Below are 18,904 nucleotides of genomic sequence, written 5' to 3' on the forward strand. Positions count from 1 at the left end.
TTGTTGTTATTTGTGTTCTTGATAATTGCCATCTGACTGGAGTGAGATGAAATCTCAGTGTAGTTTTAATTTTCATTTCTCTAATTGCTAGTGATGTTGAACATTTTTTCATGTATTTGTTGACCATTTGTATTTCTTCTGTGAAATGTCTGCTCAGTTCCTTAGCCCATTTATTGATTGGGTTATTTGATTTTTGGTGTTAAGTTTTTTTGAGTTTTTAATACATCCTGGAGATTAATGCCCTGAGGTACAGGTGGCAAAGATTTTCTCCCATTCTATAGGCTCTCTTCATGTTCTTGATTGTTTCTTGCTGTGAAGAAGTTTTTAGTTTGATACCATCCCATTGATTGATTCTTGATTTTTTTACTTCTTGTGCTTTAGGAGTCTTGTTGAGGAATTTGGTTCCTGAGCCAACATGATGTAGATTTGGGTCTACTTTTTCTTCTAGTAGGTGCAGGGTCTCTGGTCTAATGCCAAGAAACTTGTTCCACTTTGAGTTGATTTTTGTGCAGGGTGAGAGATTGGGGTCTAATTTCATTTTTTTAACATAAGGATTTCCAGTTTTCCCAGCATCATTTATTGAAAAGGCTATCTTTTCTCCAGTTTATGTTTTTGGCATTTTTATCTATTATGAGATAACTGTATTTATGTAGGTTTGTCTCTGTGTTTTCTATTCTGTACCATTGTTGTTTTGCTGTCAATACCATGCTGTTTTTGTTACTATAGTTCTGTAGTGTAATTTAAGGTATGGTGTTGTGATACCTCCTGCTTCACTTTTCTCACCGAGAATTCCTTTAGCTATTCTGGGTCTCTTATTTTTCTAATGAATTTGATGACTGCTTTTTTCATTTCTATGAAGAACATCATTGGAACCTTAATAGGAGTTGCATGAAATCTGTATAAAGCTTTTGTAGTATGGCCATTTTGACAATATTAATTCTGCCTATCCAGGAACGCAAGAGATCTTTCCATCTTCTAAGGTCTTCCTAGTGTCCCAGATATTTTAGAATGCTATATTGCTTTTCTCATTTACCTCTAAGTATTTTTATTTCACTCCTGATTTTCTCTGCTATTGATTGGCCATCCAATAGCATATTATTTAGTATTCAGGTGTTAGAGTAGCTTCTATTTTTATATTTTACTATTGATTTCTAATTTTATTCCATTATGATCTGATAGAATGCAAGGTATTATCTCTATTTTTCATATTTGCTAAAGTTGCTTTGTGGACTAAGATATGGTCTATTTTAGAGAAGGATCCATGTGCTACTAAGAAGAAAGTGTATTCAGTCATCAATGGATGAAATATTCTATATGTGTCTATTAAATCATAATTAATTAATTGTATTTTTTAGTTCTATAGCTTCTTTATCTAGGTATTTGTTTGGAGAATTTATCTAATGGTGAGAGAGGTATATTACAGTCAACCAGTATTTTTGTGTTGTAGTCTATTTGATTCTTGAAATTGAAAGGTTTGTTTCATGTACATAGATGCTCCATTGTTTGGGGCTTAAATATTTATTATTGTTATGTATTATTGATGTATAATTCCCTTAAGCAGTATAAAATGTCCTGTTTTGTCCCTTTTGATTAACTTTGGTTTGAAAGTTTCTATACTTATCTGATGTAAGTATAGAAACGCCTGCTTGTTTACAAGAATCATGTGAATGATATGTTTTTTCCCATCCTTTTACCTTCAGTCTGTGGATGTCTTTGCTTATGAGGTGAGTGTCTTGAAGGCAGCATATTATTGTCTTGTTTCTTAATCCAATATGCTAGTCTATGTCTTTTTTTTTTTTTTTCAATTGGCAGAAGGGGGATTTATTGAACCAGCATGCTGGGGCTCCGTGCCCACTCAAGAAGGGAAAGCAGCCCAGAGCCCCGAGCAGGGGCTGAGCACTGCTTAAGTATACTTTTTGGGGAGGGCAGAGGGCTTTGTATACATCAGAACAAATCATCATTAGGCACGGGAAAATTGAACAACAACTCCTAAACATAATTAGTTCATTCATTGGCGGGAACAGGTCAGGCTGGAGTGATAGGTCATTCCTAAGGAGGGGGTTACATTCAAACTGATTGGTTCAGGCCCTGCAAGGCCTGCGTGCAACCACACAGACACCTTCAGTTATTAAACAACCAGACAATCAGGGGAAATGTTTACTGGGCGGTTCTAAGCATTGTCTTAACAGCTACAGAAATTTAACTCAGACCTTGCAGCTTAGAAACTTTTACAACACCCGGTCTTTTACCCTTTAACTTTTACGCTTTAACTTCAATTTCTTTTACCCTTACATTCCCCACTCCTTTTTCTGACTACTTTTAATCTTAAAAGTAATGTATCACGATTATTGAAGGGTTTCACATTTCATGAGTTGTTTTGCGTTCCCTGGAATCATTTTCAGCATGGCCTCCATTTTAGATTCCACTCGGTATTAGACCCCGATTTATCTAACTACACTGACTACCTAACTTAAAATCTGGCTTCATTTCCCCCTCTAATTTGGGAACTCCTTACTGCTGTAAGGAAAGGGGGGCGAAGAGAATCTTTCTGGCTTCTTCAGGCTGAAAAGGGACGGTGTGGGGCAGGCAGTTTGGAGTCCCCCTTTAAAAATATCGGGTTTATCGAGTGGTCCATGATAAAAGTCCAATTGAGAAGTATTAGGCTGGAGGGCCATTCGAGTGATAGGTGGTCTATAAGAGAAACAAGAATTTATTAATTTACTGGAACCATATTGATGCAGGAATAAATGTCACAGCACAGGAATATGCCAATGAGTATAATGGCCAAGACAGAGACTAACAATGTTTTCCACCAGGAAGTACCAAGAACCAGAAGCTAAGATATTGTTTCCACGACAAAGTTGCTGAGGACATGGCTTCTATCTAAGCATGTAAATCTTTAAGGATATTTGTCACCTTGCCAGAAATGTCAGGGTTGTAAACACAACAACTAACATTTAGGTTTACAGATGTCCTTTTTACTAGTATGACCTATGTCTAATAGAGAAACCTTTAATTTTGCTACTTAGGGCTGGATAACCATACTAGCAAACACCAAGCCTACCTGTGTAGGTTAGGAATATCTGTGGGCCTTAAACTAAAAACTACTCTGGCAGTTCCTTTTAATAGTTATCAGGCATTCCTGTCTGAGAATCTCTTTTGTAGCCTCTAGTTTACTTATTTTTGGAAGTTACATTTGACTATTATTATCATTTAAAATGTCTAGGACCAGCTGTGCTTTGGCTTTAACTATCTTTGCTAAGTGTTTAAGATGAAGCAAGTCAAACTGACTTTTGTTCTTATCTATTGTCAACAGTCAGCTGAGTTTCCCTGGGAGTCCTCGGGGAACTTCATTGCAGCTTCTCAGTTCTGCTAGTGTCATTTACCTTAGGATGGGTCCAGGCCTTGCTTGACCATGCGGCTTCCCTCGGAAGCATCAGGGATGTCTCCCCTTTCTGATGACCCTCCTCTTTACAGCAAATGCACCGATCGGCTTTCTGCCCTCCACTGGTCTCATTAATCTCCCTGCTCAGGAGGTTATGTGGCCTAGAGTTGCAGAGCCCTTTGGAGAAGTCCCCTATTCCCTGATTCAGACTGACTCAGAGGGCAAGAGCCAAATTTTTAATTTTAAAACTTAATCTTAAACATCCAGCAAATAAGTTAACAGCCTTCTATTAAGAGCACTGGGCTTTAATGTCTATCTCTCTATCCTGTAGGTGATAACTCCTTATCTTAAGTTGACCCAGGTTGTGAGTTCTTAAAGCAGTACCTCTTTAAAACATTAACAGGCAATCCTTAAACCATCTATAAGCAAACTACAAAACAAAACTAACTAGGGTAAAAACATATTTAGTTTATATAATAGCTACCTTGAATTCTGGCAGGGTTATACATCATAATTTCCTATTTGAGATCCTAGTAATCTTGGCAAAAACCTACTTTTGGACACAACTTTAACTGTACTGAAATCTGGCTTACTTCTTTCATAGCCACTTTCACATGTAGTGAGATAGGACAGAGCCTTATCTCAAGTAAGGCAGGGCTCTTTATAAATCTCAAGTACTATAGTTCTGAAGCTGATCATTTTACAAAGTTTACATAAATTGTTGTTCAAGTTTACATGAACATTAGCTAACACAACATAATATCACACCTAAAACATGAATTAAAGGCTGAAAGCTTGTAGAAAAGTAGTAATGTACTTTTGTGTTTTGCAATAAAACCTTCACACAGATTAGGCTCTCATTAACTTAAAAATACATTTAAATTGTATCTCAGTGTGAAAAGTAACATGGAACTGTACATATCTTATTGATAACAAGTCCAGTTGTAGAACACAAATGATATGAACAAATCTCCAACATGTTTTTTTTCTTGTAAGTCTAAAATTACCATACAACTTTAGAACACCAGCTTGATACAATGTTCTTTTGAAGCATCTACCTTACAGACTCGTATACCTGGAAGATAATGAACACATTAATAGCACCATAATTACATTGATGTTTTTATATTAACCGAGGTTAGCTTTTAAAGTAACAACATTACAATATTGAAAAATAACAGCTGATGTTTAACCATAGTTGTATAATTTTTAATTTCTTTAAGATCACTTGCTCAAAAACTTACACATATAACCAACTTACACAGACCTTTTTATCACTTATTTAAACCCTCTTAATTACTTAATCACATAGACTCTCTTATCCAGAAACACATTTTCCCTCTATTAAATCCATACCTAAAACTTTCTAGTTTTTCTTTTCCATCTGTTAACCTCCTTTTGTTCACACTTTAAAACAATATCTGTAAATTTCTGAATTTAAGCAGATTATTTTATAGACACCATTATTTTATTAGGGTCTTTTTGAACACCTAGAAAAACTTATAAGCTTAATTTTAAAGACATCTTTACTTTCATCTGTTTACCCAATTTAAATTGAACCATTTGAATCACGTGAATCAAAGATATTTGGATCTATTTTTAAATTTTTTTTTATGAGCGCTCCTCATCTGTAAATTGTCATATCACTGCAGGATATATGGACATACACACATACAGACATACCGACATACAACACATAACACAAGTGTAACACCCTTGTAGCTTTTTCAGGTGAAATCTCCATTGCAATGTTTAAAAACTCCACAGTTGATCAGAAATAGAACTGATCAGAAAACATTAACCCGTCTGTGGGATTAAAATCATAAGCTCCAAAAAAAAAAAATGCAGAATCTAAGAAAAAGCAAGAGTCCTAAAAAAGATGACTGGCCAGTAATTAATAAATACCATATAATTTACTTTTTGGTTGGGGACTAGTTTGAGTTCAGGTAAAAAGACACTTTAACTCTTTTTTTTTTTTCCCTTGGGCCTGAAATCTGTCTCCTGCTGAGTGCCCCAAGCTTCTTCTATTTGCATATCAGCTTAAGTCCTGGCTGAGGTCTGGAAGGAACTGGGAAAACTGGAATTCTGAGCAGAAACCTCATGCCTAAGGCATTTTAGCTATAAGTCATAATTTTCAGGTTTAAGATGCAATTCTCAAAATTTTATATCTTTATATCTCTTTACATTAGAAACACTTGCTCACACAAAACTGAAAATAGGATCTTTTTCTGATAATATAAAGGCCACCCTCAGAGGAAATTTCCTCAGGATCATTAAGCTGCTTCCTTTGTTCTGAAGTTCCTAAAGTAGTATTAAGTTTTATCATGTATATCCAAAATTAAGCCTTAAAAATTCCCAAGACTGTTGCTAATTAATGTCATTTCAATAAGCCAGACCAACGTTTTAATTTAGAACCCTTTTTTTTTTCCTGAATCTTACACACTGAGGGGAACAGATATCATATCATAATTTATTATCTTCGCCCAAGTTAATGCACTGGAATACCTAGTGAAATTTTCTCAGGCTACCCAGTTCAAAATTGAAACTTTCTAATTTTTTTACCCTAAGTTTTTAAGTTTTCTAGCATGAACTATCTGAAATCAAACTAAACAATTGCTTAAACCCAACTTTTAACTGCAAGATAGTGCAATGCTTTAGAAACCCATTCAGATACCAGATTGTTACAATAAAAAAATTTATCTTTTAGATACACATTTAGCCAAGATCATCCCCAAGAAACAATCTATAACATCAACACATTACTGCATTTATTGTCTCATTAGTTAAGCAAACAGAGGTGGGGTAATCCCTAAAGTGCAGGTAAGGAAGGAGGAGACTCCCCAAAGCAAAATGGCTTTGGCAGCTGCTGGGAGCCCCTTAGTTCCACCTTTTACTTATAGGATTAGTTCCTCTGGCTTGGTCTGACCCCAGGCACTAGGCATTTTTCACATCTCCTAACTTTTCAGTAGTCAGCTTCCCAAAAAGCTCCTCTTCTGCTTGCAGTTGTTTCGAGTTTGAGAAAAGTTTAAGCGAGATATCAAAGTTTTTAGACCCCAGGCATTTCCCTCTGCAGTGGGCGTGCTCAACTACGGGAAGAAAAGAAAACACTGCTTCCCTAATCTCGCTTAACAAAGGGGGGTAAAGTTTATCAAAGTTCTTTAAAACATAGCTAAGAGAGGTGTAAAAGGTGAGAACAGAAAAGCTGGCGGTTCTATTGACTTTTGGTCCCTCACAGGAGAAGCATTAGGTTAAAATTTAGCTAAAGTTACTTCCACACATCTAAGGCCGTTTGGAATTTGGGACTCTGCATCGGTCCAAAGTAAAACAATGCCATCACACTTAACAGAGACACAGACAAAATGACACACAAAGATCATCATGCAGCTCCCGTTCGTTCACAACCCCAAGATCTACAATCTTGTGACTCAAGGAGAATGGAGGGAAAAGGGGGAGGAGCAGAAGGATTGAGTGATAGGATCTTGGGGGAAGGGTTCGGAGTGGAGGCAGGGACCAAGAAAGGCTTCAGGGACAGAGGCGTGGGAATGGCTTTGTCCTATACTGGGAGTTACTCAGGCAGAGACAGGGACAATACAAACGTGACACAGAGACAAGGACAAACAGTAAAGGGTTAACACAAGTTCAGAGGCAAAGATTAAAGACAGACTGTGAATCCAATCTGAGAGAAAGAATTGCCGGCGAAACCAAACGGGTTGGCAGCAGAGTACAAACGAGGGCACTCTTGTCCCTCTACCAACTGGGGGCACTTTCGCCCCCACCCCCCCCCCCCCCTCGAATCCTCTAAGGCGTCCCTTAAGAGGGGTGGCCTGTGGATTAGGACACGTCTGTCACCACTGCCAGGGAGAATTTACACTCTCCACTGACGGCCACGCTGCCAACCCAACCAAACCAATCCAAGCCAAAGACCAAACCTGAACCAAAAAGCTCTGAGAACTTACGCTCTCCACCGAGCCAAAAACCAAAAAGCTCTAAGCGATCGCAAAGGAAAAACAAGGAGGAGAAGAGAAGGAGGAAGAAGAAGAGGAAGAGGCGCCTTACTTACCCCCTAAAGGAGTCCGTTGGAGGTCTCCTTGTCCGGCAATGCGCTTTTCCCGGCCAAAGCACCAAATGTAAGGATCCCGCGAAATGTCGGAGAAAGAGACCACCAAGTGACCACTCATGCAATTGGCAGAAGGGGGATTTATTGAACCAGCATGCTGGGGCTCCGTGCCCACTCAAGAAGGGAAAGCAGCCCAGAGCCTAGTCTATGTCTTTTGACTGATGAGTTTAGGCCATTTACATTCAGTGTTATTATTGAAATATGATTTTTATTCCTTGTGATTTTGATTTATTTCTGGATTTTAATTTGAATTAGTTTCTTCTTTGATTGATTATTGTTCTAGTGTAGTTTCTCCCTTTGTTGGTTTTCACTTTTATTTTTTATTTCTTCTTCATGAAATATCTTATTGAGTATGTTTTGTAGTATAGGCTTTCTAGTTGTGAATTCTTTTAACTTTTGTTTATCATGGAGGTTTTTATTTCATTGTCAAATCTGAAACTTAACTTTGCTGGGTATAGTATTCTTGGCTGGCATCTGTTTTCTTGCAGAGCTTGGAATATGTTATTCCATGACCTTCTAACTTTGAGGGTCTGTGTTGAGAAATCAGCTGAGATCCAGATTGATTTCCCTCTAAAAATAACCTGTCGTTTTTCTCTGGCAGCCTTTAACATTTTATCCTTATATTGTATGTTAGGCATTTACATAATTGTTGTGGATCCGTTGTTATTTCGCACATTTGGAGTCCTGTAAGCTTTCTGTACTTGATTTTCCATTTCATTCTTTAGGTTTGGGAAATTTTCTGATATTATTTCATTGAAAATATTGTACATTCCTTTGACTTGTGTCTCTGAGCCTTCATCTATCCTGATTAATCTTAAATTTGGTCTTTTCAGGTTATCCCATATTTCTTGGAAGTTCATGGTTTCTTAATATCTTTTTCCATGGTCAACTTTCTTTTCAAGATTATATATTTTTTCTTCATCACCTGAAACTCTGTCTTCCAAGTGATCTAGTCTGCTCTTAATGCGTTCAACTGAATTTTTAATTTGGCTTATTGATTCCTTCATTTTGAATATTTCTACTTGATGTTTTTTAGAATCTCTTTCTCTTTCTTGAAGTGATCTTTCACTTCCTGTATTTACTGCAAGATTTCACTCCTTATATCATCCCTTACCTTGCAGATCAGTTTAACCATGTACATTCTAAACTCCTTCTCTAACATTTCTTCCACTGTGGTGTCAATGGATTCTGTTATTGGTGTATCTTGGTTTGTTTGGGATGATTTGGTTCTTTCTTTTTCATGTTGTTTGAATGTCTACCCATCTAATAATATGAATGTGAGGCAGTAGAGTTTCTACCCTGCGGACTTATAATGTCTCTGAAGGTTTCCAGTACATTACCATTTATGGGGAGAGAAATAATAACAACCATGCAAAGAATATATGGCATTAAACCAAATATTCCTGCTATGACGTCTACAATGTTAGGTGTCACAAAAAAACCAGAAATAATATGATCAGTTATTGCCTACAATAAGAAAAGTAAGTTTGCAAAAGGGTTTACAATTTTGAATGACGAACAGGAAGAGAATAGGAGTGATATAGGATATGATGATTGTGAGGGAGTAGGAAAGAAGATAGAAATAAAAAAGTAAAGGAAGAGTAAAAGACAGAAAAAATATAGATTGGCTGTTAGCAGAAGGAAAGGGAAATAGATTTTATATATATATATATATATATATATATATATATATATATATATATTTAATAAAAATAAAAGAATACAAAACAAAACTGAAATATACTAATTAAGCATCCTAGTCCTCAAAAAACTGATCCATGAACAATGACTGTTTTCAAAATCTAGAAATGGGAAATAAAACAAATATGAATATGTATAAATGTCCATGAACCATTAAGGTCACAATTAAACAAAGAAAAGAAAAAAGGAAATTAAAAAAAAAAAAAACAACAGATGAAAAGTTAAAGAATTCTTTCTGTTGGAGTTCAAAAGATTCTCAGCTTCTTGTCTCAGCAGTTTTAGGTGAGGTTGTCTGGAGTGTGATGCACTACCCCTCTGGATTGCTTGGAGTGGTAATCTCACAGGTGGAATTCCTTGAGGCAGGGTTTAGGCTTAGGTGGGCTCCAGGCTCTTTACTGAATGCCAGCTGGTCTGGAGATTTTAAATTGGTGCACCTCTAGGGCCCAGCAATTGCCAGTCTATGCTGGAAGACTGCACCCCAGGGTCCTCCCCTGGGTTCTACTTGTGTGTTGGAGGAGCCACTATGTCACCTGCAGACCCCATATTTCCTGGTCTTGGATTCAGTCTCCAAACTCAATTTGTCCCACCCCTGCCTTTTCGAATTCCCAGCCTATCACGTGTCTCCCAGCCCATCCTACAAACAACCAGATTGGGGTGGCCGGGGAGTCAGGTGGGTTTCCATGACCCATTGTCCCCTGTGTAAACTTATTTCCATGTTTAATATTCTCCTGGTCACTTAGGCACACTCTGTGTCACACAGTTTGGGTTTGATCTCTAAACTCTTCATACCCAGACACATTTCAGGCCTCCTAAAAATTCAGGTTCCTTTAATTCCCTTGTCCTTCTACTTGGCTCATGGGGGAACCACCTTGGCTGGTGCTTCTGGCCGTCGCAGCTGTGGTACTAGGATTTCTTCCTTATTTTATTATACCCAGCCTCCTGAGTTTCTGATTTGCTTTCAGTATCCAGTTTTAAATTCCAGTAAAGTCCCCCTCACCATTTTTTGTTGCTATTGTTCATCCACCTTGCTGAGAAGCTACCTGTCTGCTTTCTTGGTTTCACACCACAGAGCAGCCTCAGGAAAGCAACCTTCTCCATTCTGACATCTTGTGAGATAGTCTTTGAGCTTTTTCACCCCAATCATTCAAACACATAGAACTCATTTTCAGCTTGCAGGGGCTGGGCCAGATTTGCCTCCCAGGCTGTGGTTTGCCAACCTCTGCTTTAAACAGAGAAACTGAACCACAGAGCCAGTCTCTTTCACTCCATCACACAGTCATCTGAATGTTGTCCCAGCTCCTACAGTGGGAACTCCTCTGCCTACCCTCCAGCCACATGCCACCTGTCTCATGGTATAACTCCTTGACACTTCTCAGAGGTGCGCCTTCATCTGAAAATCACCTATGGCTCCCCAACCCTGGCTTGGGTTCCCTTTCTGTACTTCCATATGATATACTTCCTGAACCCATCCACTTCCTGGGTCCTGGGCTTCCCATTTCATTGCACTAACCACACAACATGGTAAGGACCTGGAAACACTGATGTCCTTCCAGCTGTGTGGCCAGTGAGGTCAGGGATCCTGTGTATCTCTTGGATCTAAAATCCTTGTGCTTGACAAGAACAAAACAAAAGAAAAAAGTTCTCTCGTTGCTTATCAGTTGAATGGATTATTGAGGAAATCCATGAATGAATCTGAGAGTTATTTTAAGCACTCTGGGAGATTAAAGAAGTCAGTGGGTCAAAGATATAAAAGAGTCAACACATAAAAAATTAGAGACAAATTAGACTGCAAATTGTTTAGATCTAAATGACTTGAGGAAAGAAGAAAGCAGTAAAGACAAAATAGTTGAAAATGGTTTAGTGAAAAAGTGGGCCTTGAATTTAACTTTGAAGCAGTTGGGTGGAAATAGAGGGGGAAAGTGTACAGGGTTGGGTTCCAGAAGGAGGAATAAGTAAAAATTTGTGGGACTCTACAGATTGCAACTTTCCCCTGGAACTCCTGGTTGTACTCAGGGTGGAGGTGAGGAGAGTTCTGGAGAGTCAAGGAGTGTTGCTTATTTTCTTCCAGAGACACAGATGTGCACACCGTGGCCTCTCTGTTAAAGCTCTACCTCCGAGACCTCCCAGAGCCAGTGGTTCCCTGGAGCCAGTATGAGGGCTTCCTCCTCTGTGGGCAGCTCATGAATGCAGATGAAGCAAAGGTTTGTGTCTCCTTAGTTCAGTTGTCCTGCTTTAGAAGAAAGTGATTGGTTTCCTGAACATTCTTGTGGGAGGAAGCAGTGAGTCAGGGGGCCCCACACCCTTTGGTGAGATGCTTTGTCAAATTGGGCCTTCCTCTGCAGCATAATGACAGACGATGACAATCATGGTGATTGGTACCCAGCCTTCTCTAAGGAAGGTAATGCACCACAGTCAATTATCTGAGAATCACTTTTAAAATAATGAGAGAAGGAGAATAGACCTGAGAAGGCTTAAGAGCTCTGTAGCCTTGCTGAGACCTGCTGGGACACAGGGACAGGCTGACCAAGCCAGAGGGCCGGTGCAGGTTTGGGCTGGTTAAGCTCTGTGACGGCAGTGGATATCAGGAATGGTTACTGGAGGAAAGCACATGCCAGAGAGAGGAAGGATAGGGAGGTTTGCTTTGAATTTTTTTTCTGTAATAGCTGACTGTGGGGTCTGGAATCACCATCTGCAGCATCATGCTAGTGAGAATACGTAAGTTCACCAGCAGGAGTTTTGATCCTATGCAGATTGTTTCCATAGAGGTCTCATAGTCCACCACCATCACCACAGGAATCATATTAGAAAACCAATTGACTAATCAACAAAATAACTAACAGTAATAAAACCTTCATTTTTTAAACAAAGACTTTTAATACCAAATGTCCATGAATATATTTGTGCTACACAGTTAATTTGGGGGCCTAAGTCTCCCCTTTTAACTAGGTTGACTTAGCATGACTTTTTCTAAAACTCTGTCTGGCAAAGTGGTGCACAGAAAAACCTCTGATGAAGACCTGGACTTAACTTTGCTTTTACCCTTCGGCAAATTAGGCATCTTTTATGAGATTTGGTTTACTTTCTCAGACCAATAGAACTTTCTATAAGGATGGAACCATTATATATTTGTACTGTCCACATATACTATAGTAACCCCTAGTCACTCATGGCTATTGGGTTCTTGAAATGTGGCTAGTGTACCTGAGGAATCAAATTCTTAATTAATTTAATTTATTTAATTTTTTAAAATATTTATTTTTTAGTTTTAGGTGGACACAATATCTTTATCTTACATTTATGTGGTGCTGAGGATCGAACCCAGTGCCTCGTGCATGCTAGGCGAGCACTCTACCACTGAGCCATAATCCCAGCCCTATTTTTATTTAAATTTTAAATAACCACATGTATCAATTAGCTATTTTGTTAGATAACAGGGGCTGAGAAAATTTTCATAATATTCACAATATCCAGGATTGCTTTGAGGGCTAAGGGATATGACATAGTGAGTGACATTTTTAAAGAATATTGGTATGGGGGTTTATTTTCTAATCTGCCTCAGAATTTTTGAAAGTCACCTCCACAGAAAAAAGAAAAAAAAAAAAAAATATATATATATATATATATATATATATATATATATATATTTTTTTTTTTTTAAATAGAATTTTCAAGCAAATGAAGAAATAGTGTTCTAACCCCTTAAGAAAACACAGCTGTGAGAATGGCCATCCTGACTGTCAGTGGGAAGCCTCAGATCCTGGCATGAGTAGAAAGGCTATTTTACATTTCAAAATTGGGACAGGAAGAGAGCAATAAAGATGTAGCTAACCTGCTGTGGCCATTATAGCTGTTTTTCTGAATAAAAATCAGATCACATGATCTGATGTAGGATATTTTGTATGTAAATTATGAATTTTGTGGGGTGAGGGACATGAGGATGTGAAAAGTCTTGATTTATAGACTTTTAATAAGTCAATTTTATTGTTTTATGAAAAAAGTTTTAAAATTGGGCTAAAAAGACAGATGTTTCAGGTGATATCCCACCGCTCAGTTCTAGGGAGAAGAAGAAAGACTCTCAGATGCAGCCCAAACAAGATTCCAACCCCTGAACTTCCTCCTGTTAGACCACCTTCTCCCAACATCTCCAATCTCAACATATTTGAAAGTCTCTGTGTCCATGGTGATGCATATTCTGTTAATACCAAGGGCCAAGATCTCACTAGCTAAAATATGGCAAGGGTGGTTGCTTGGAGGGAGGACTCAGCTGACAAGGAGGGATCTCATCATGAAGTAGGCACTCTGCATCAGACACCATGAGGCTGCATTTGGACTGACAAGGCTACAGGGTGAGTTTTCTCCAGGAGAGCAGCTCAGGTTTTATGATGAGGGTGCCCTTGGGCCACATGTGAACTTGTGTACTCTCACAAGCTGGAGATCATAGATGATGACTGTAGACCCCACTGATAGCTGAAAAGAACAAAGGTCTCGTGTCCTTCCTCTCTCTGGAACGTGCTTTCCTCCAGCAACCACTACTGATATCCACTGCCGTCACAGAGCTTGACCAGCCCAAACTTGCACCAGCTCTCTGGCTTGGTTAGCCTGTCCTTGTGTCCCAGCAGGTCTCAGCAAGGCTACAGAGCTTGTAAGCCTTCTTAAGCCTATTTACTTTGAAAGTAATTCTGAGATATTTGATTGTGGACCAATTCTTTATTTAATGGATCATCACATCTCAAACATGCATTAAGCAAACAATTATTGTGTGAGTGGGTAAAATTGTCCAGGTTTTATAGTAGCTCAAGGTCAAGGGTGGAGTAGGCTGGCAGAATTCCAGTCAAATGTTAAAAAAAAAATGCACCATAACAAAAACTTTGACACACCCTGTGCTATTTTTTGCAACTTTCTGAGAACTTACAGTTATTTCCAAGTAATTTTTAAAAACTCACAAAAGTATAGGAACAGGAGTGACTACCAAAGTGTTGTTTCTGCACAGATGCACCAATTATGTTGCTTGATCTCATCGTTGGCAACTGGGCAGGCTTCCTTACTAGTGTTAAAAATCTCTTCCCAGGCTCAGCAGGAATTGATAAAGCAGCTTTCCAGCCTTCCTCGGGACAACTATAGTCTCCTGAGCTACATCTGCAGGTGAGGGTCTCCTGATGTCAACTCTACTATGTTTGGCCACATCAGAAAATTCAGAATGAATTCCCTGGTTAGAAAAGGAGAAACTATTTCCAAGATTGCAGTGATTCAGGCCCAGAACTTAGGAAGGTCAACCCTATTCACATAACACTGAGGAAGCTTCCTGTTTCTACAAGATAATTTCAAGGATCCCTAGAAATCTGGTTGGCACTCAGAATGAACAAGCTCCTCCTTCATGCTTGCCAGAGTCCTGGGACATGCCAGAGAACCCAGAATCTTTTTAATGTTTCTAGAATGATCTCTGGTCTTCCTGACACAGGACCATAACTTAACACCCAGAGACATTTATTATGAGCCACGCTTTTTGTTTCCTTCAACCTTTTCTGGGGACCTGCCATGTGACATCCTTGTGATGTGGGTGTGCTGGGGTGGGAACCTGAGTCACCATCCCAGACAGACCCAAATTTTGTCTTCTATTTTGTAAAAATAAATTTGTTATAATTTCCAGATCATAAAAGTGTTTACTTGCTTGATTTGGAAACCAGAAAGATACAGCAAATTGTAAATAAAAAATGAAAATTACACAATCCCTCTTGTAGCACTAATCTCTGTGAACATTTGGACACGTTTCCTTCTGGAGATTTCTCTCTGTGATGGATCTTTTCATACATCCATCTAAAAATAGGAAGACGTTTTTATATCAGATTGAAATTTTTAAATCGCATCTGACTTTTTTGCCTTATTTTTGTGCCGTGAGCACTCTCCTATGTCATAAAATAGGATTATAAATGACTCCATAATATTTCATAATGTTTTATCATTTGGACATATCACTATTTAATAATTTCTGTATATTTGGGACTTTATTTTTATTTTTTTATATTTGGAAACTTCCTAGGTTTTGGCAAGTCTTGATTATCACTATTGATATCATATTTTGTAAAATTTTTTTATTAGCTCTTTAGTTTTACATGATGGTAGAGTTATGTTGCTTCAGTCTATCCATTTAAAAATATTTTTAGCAAAAGTACCCTGAAATTCCCTTATAGATTCGTTCAGGCTTTGGTGGTGGTTGTTTCTTTTACAGTGAATCTGAGAATTTCATGCCTCAAATGGGTAAAAATATAGTCAAAATTAATGGTCAGTTATTGGACCTGCTGAGGGTCAGAGCCTCTGCTGGGCCCTCTGAGGGGAGGCTGAGAGGGAGGAGGCACCATGGCTTCTGACTCTGAGACCTCACTGATAAAGTTGTCCTCTCTGGAGACATCAGGGGATGTCTCTGAGAACTGGGAGACAAGTATGTAAAGGCAAGACAGGAGGGCAGTCACTTGCCCATTTTAGTCCCCCTGGTCATCCCTTAGCTCCCTGAATTTCATCCAGCCACCCGCTTATGTGATTCTGTGTGCCCAGACCCACCCAGCCCCCAGCAGCTGGGCAGTCCTCCATGGTTTCTCTTCCCTCCTTAGTCTTGAATCTTTCAGGCCAAAGCTAAACTCTTTGTGGGCAGAGCAGACTGATTCCATTCCTGAGACAGAAGGAAAGAGTAGAGATCTAGCAAGAATCTTGCTGTACCTGTTAAGTACTTTCTCCTGGCAACTTCCTGTTTTCTACTGTGGGATTTCTTGGCTGCCTGCAGGTTTCTACATGAAATCCAGCTGAACTGTGCTGTCAACAAGATGAGCGTGGACAACCTGGCTACTGTGATTGGTGTGAATCTCATCCGGTCGAAGGTTGAAGACCCTGCTGTGATCATGAGAGGTACACAAGCCTGGTCCTGCAGAGAAGGCAGGCCCAGAGGCAGCAACAAATGATAGCACCGTCCCTCCTGTTTGTGCACGGCTCTGCATTTTTGCCAAGGGCTTTCAATTGATTATCTTGTCTGAATCATATTAACAAGCCCTGTGAGGCAAAGAGGGCTGGAATGACATCTGTTTGCCAAACCACACATCTGAGAGAGAACAAGAACTTGCCTGTGGTCACGCAGCATAGTAGGCTGACATGTGAAACAGCTAGTGTTTCCTAGTTTTTTTTTTTATTACTTTTAAACACTCTTCACTAGGTGGAGTAAACAAGATTTCATGTTGTAAGTCAGATCACAAAAAGGCTTCTGAAAACCTGGATGGAGAAGACTTTTGAGGTTGTGTCTTGTCTCCATAAGCAAAAGTCCTGGCATTGAGTACTGATGCCTGCCATGGGTGCTGGAAGGTAGTGTACCCAGCACACATTTGATAGGTGTCCAGTATGAAACCAGGTGTCACTGAGGACCACAGCATAAATGAATGATGTCTTCATTTTTTTCTTTTGTCATATTGCTATTTTCCTGATCAGAAATGAATCCAGAGAATGATAGGCTGAAAATATCCTTCATGGCTCCCTCTTTTACCACCTTAGACCATCCCTTTCACCATAATTTCTTACTCCAAGCAATTAAGAAGGGTCCTGAAAAAAGCAAAATGAGGTTCTTTGGGGCCCTGTGGTTTAGGGCCGAGTTTGGAGATAAACCATGGTTGGAAACTGTTGAAGACTAACTACCTGCCTCCTATCCCATAGTCCAGCACTACAAATCTCTTTCTTCTTTCTTTCAGGGACTCCTCAGATCCAAAGAGTGATGACCATGATGATCAGAGACCATGAAGTCCTCTTCCCGAAATCCAAGGATGCACCCCTGTCCCCCTCTGCCCAGAAAAATGATCCCAAGAAACCTCCAGTGCCCCGAAGCTCTGTGGGCTGGGATGCCACTGAAGACCCCCCAATTTCTAGGACGGACAGCTTCAGTAACACGGTAAGACACAGAGAAAACTTTCTGTCACCATAGAACTTTCCTTTCATCCAGGTCATTCCGTGTAGAGCTGCTTTGGGTGACAATCTGGCAGTTATGGATGATGCTATGGCAGAGTTCCTGGCCTCTTTTAAAATTTGGCTTCTGCGGGCTTCATGGAGATGGAGTTACTGACATGCATACAAGCTGCCTAAAGACTGGGCAGTGCCATCCCCTCTGCAAGTCTCTCTAAAAGAGAAACCTTTTCAAACACATACCAGGGAAGTTCAAGGGGAAAAAATAGATACCACATTGTAAATGTTTTGGTGAGAGTTGTTGAAAGTTCTGTGTGAAAGTCCAGAGAGAACTGGCTTCCTGCTAACCCTGAAACGTGATCCCTTCCTCAGAGTTAAGTGATGTGTTCGTGTAATACTTCTCATTCCCTGATAAGCTGTCTCAGCAATGTCAGTCCCCTCATTTGTACAGAAGAGCTGGAGCTCACGTTCCCAATGTCCCCAAACTGCAGATTCCAACATGTAGATGACTCGAGGGCAATAATTTACAAAGGTCAAATATTTTTATATATTTATAAGGGCAAATATTTTTAAAAAGACCATGTGAACTTTTATAGCAGCTTCATCTTTATGTGTGGCCAAGAAATGAATTTAAGATTTCTGGTTGACCAGATAACTTAAACTACATATATATATATATATATATATATATATATATATATATATATATATATATATATATATTAATTACTATTAGTCCTGAAGATGAGAAAACAAAAGTGATAGTGATTGTAGCTGTGGCTTTTCTTAAATGAAATTTGTCTGGACATAGGCATCCTACTAACACTCAAGAATTAAATTGCACTTTAAAAATGTTCATATTTCCTGTGAAAAAGTTATCCTAGCAGTCTTTGAGAATAGCCATTGCTATACTTATTTGTCAGGTTTCCACTATTTGCTGTTTTCTATGGCCAGCTATTATGCTGGGAAACTTAATTAGATCACCTCTGGAGTTCTCACCATGATTGTAAGACAAAATTTACCATGATCATAAAAAAAAAAAACACATTTTTTAGTTGTAGATGGACACAATACCTTTATTTCGTTCATTTTATTTTTATGTGGTGCCAAGGATTGAACCCAGTGCCTCACTTGTGCTAGGCAAGCGCTCCACTGCTGAGCCACAACCCCTACCCTGCCATTTACATTTTTTGATTGAGGAGCTTAGGCCAGAGAGGTCGACCAGTTGGTCCAGCATGACAGCACTAGAATGTTATAGACCAGGACTCGGGTCTAGTTCCCACTTCAGGACCCAGGTGTTTCTGACACCAGGGAGTATGATAGAGGGAGATTGAACCCTGATTTTCACATTTTATGTTCTGTGCTCAATTCTGTCTGTCTCTGTCTCTCTCTCTCTGTCTCTCTCTCTCTCTCTCTCTCATTTAAATTTAAAATATACAATATATACACATGGTTCAAAAAGTGAGTAAAATGATGTGCATTGAAAAGTCGTGTTCCCTCTCCTATTCTCACACACCTTCTTTCCTACTTTTATTAGTTTTTTTATTCATGCCTTCATTTTTTTGTACAAATATAAAGACCTGAATGTAAATTGTTATCTCTCTTTTTACACAAAATGTAGCATGATTTCTCTCTTTCTGTCTACCTGCACTCTTTCTACATGTACACATTACTCTGTCTCTTGCATTTTTTAACATTGTGGTATACCCTAGAGACTTTTTCATGTTGACACATAAACAGCTACCTCACATGACCTCATATTTTTAGCA

The 18,904-nt window shown here is 39.0% G+C and overlaps 1 protein-coding gene across 3 annotated transcripts in view; it reads left to right on the top strand.

The window, feature by feature from the left end:
* The window catches only part of Arhgap25 (Rho GTPase activating protein 25), a 98,908-nt gene that overhangs the window by 69,998 nt on the left and 10,006 nt on the right, over window positions 1-18,904 (top strand). For all 3 annotated transcript variants that reach the window (XM_027934612.3, XM_027934613.3, XM_071601664.1), the window contains exons 6-9: window positions 11,272-11,404; window positions 14,272-14,345; window positions 15,979-16,100; window positions 16,928-17,124. In XM_027934612.3, the coding sequence (XP_027790413.1) occupies window positions 11,272-11,404; window positions 14,272-14,345; window positions 15,979-16,100; window positions 16,928-17,124 (526 nt within the window). The remainder of the gene's footprint in view (window positions 1-11,271; window positions 11,405-14,271; window positions 14,346-15,978; window positions 16,101-16,927; window positions 17,125-18,904) is intronic.

Source organism: Marmota flaviventris, chromosome 14 (assembly GCF_047511675.1).
Source record: "Marmota flaviventris isolate mMarFla1 chromosome 14, mMarFla1.hap1, whole genome shotgun sequence".
Taxonomy (NCBI): domain Eukaryota; kingdom Metazoa; phylum Chordata; class Mammalia; order Rodentia; family Sciuridae; genus Marmota; species Marmota flaviventris.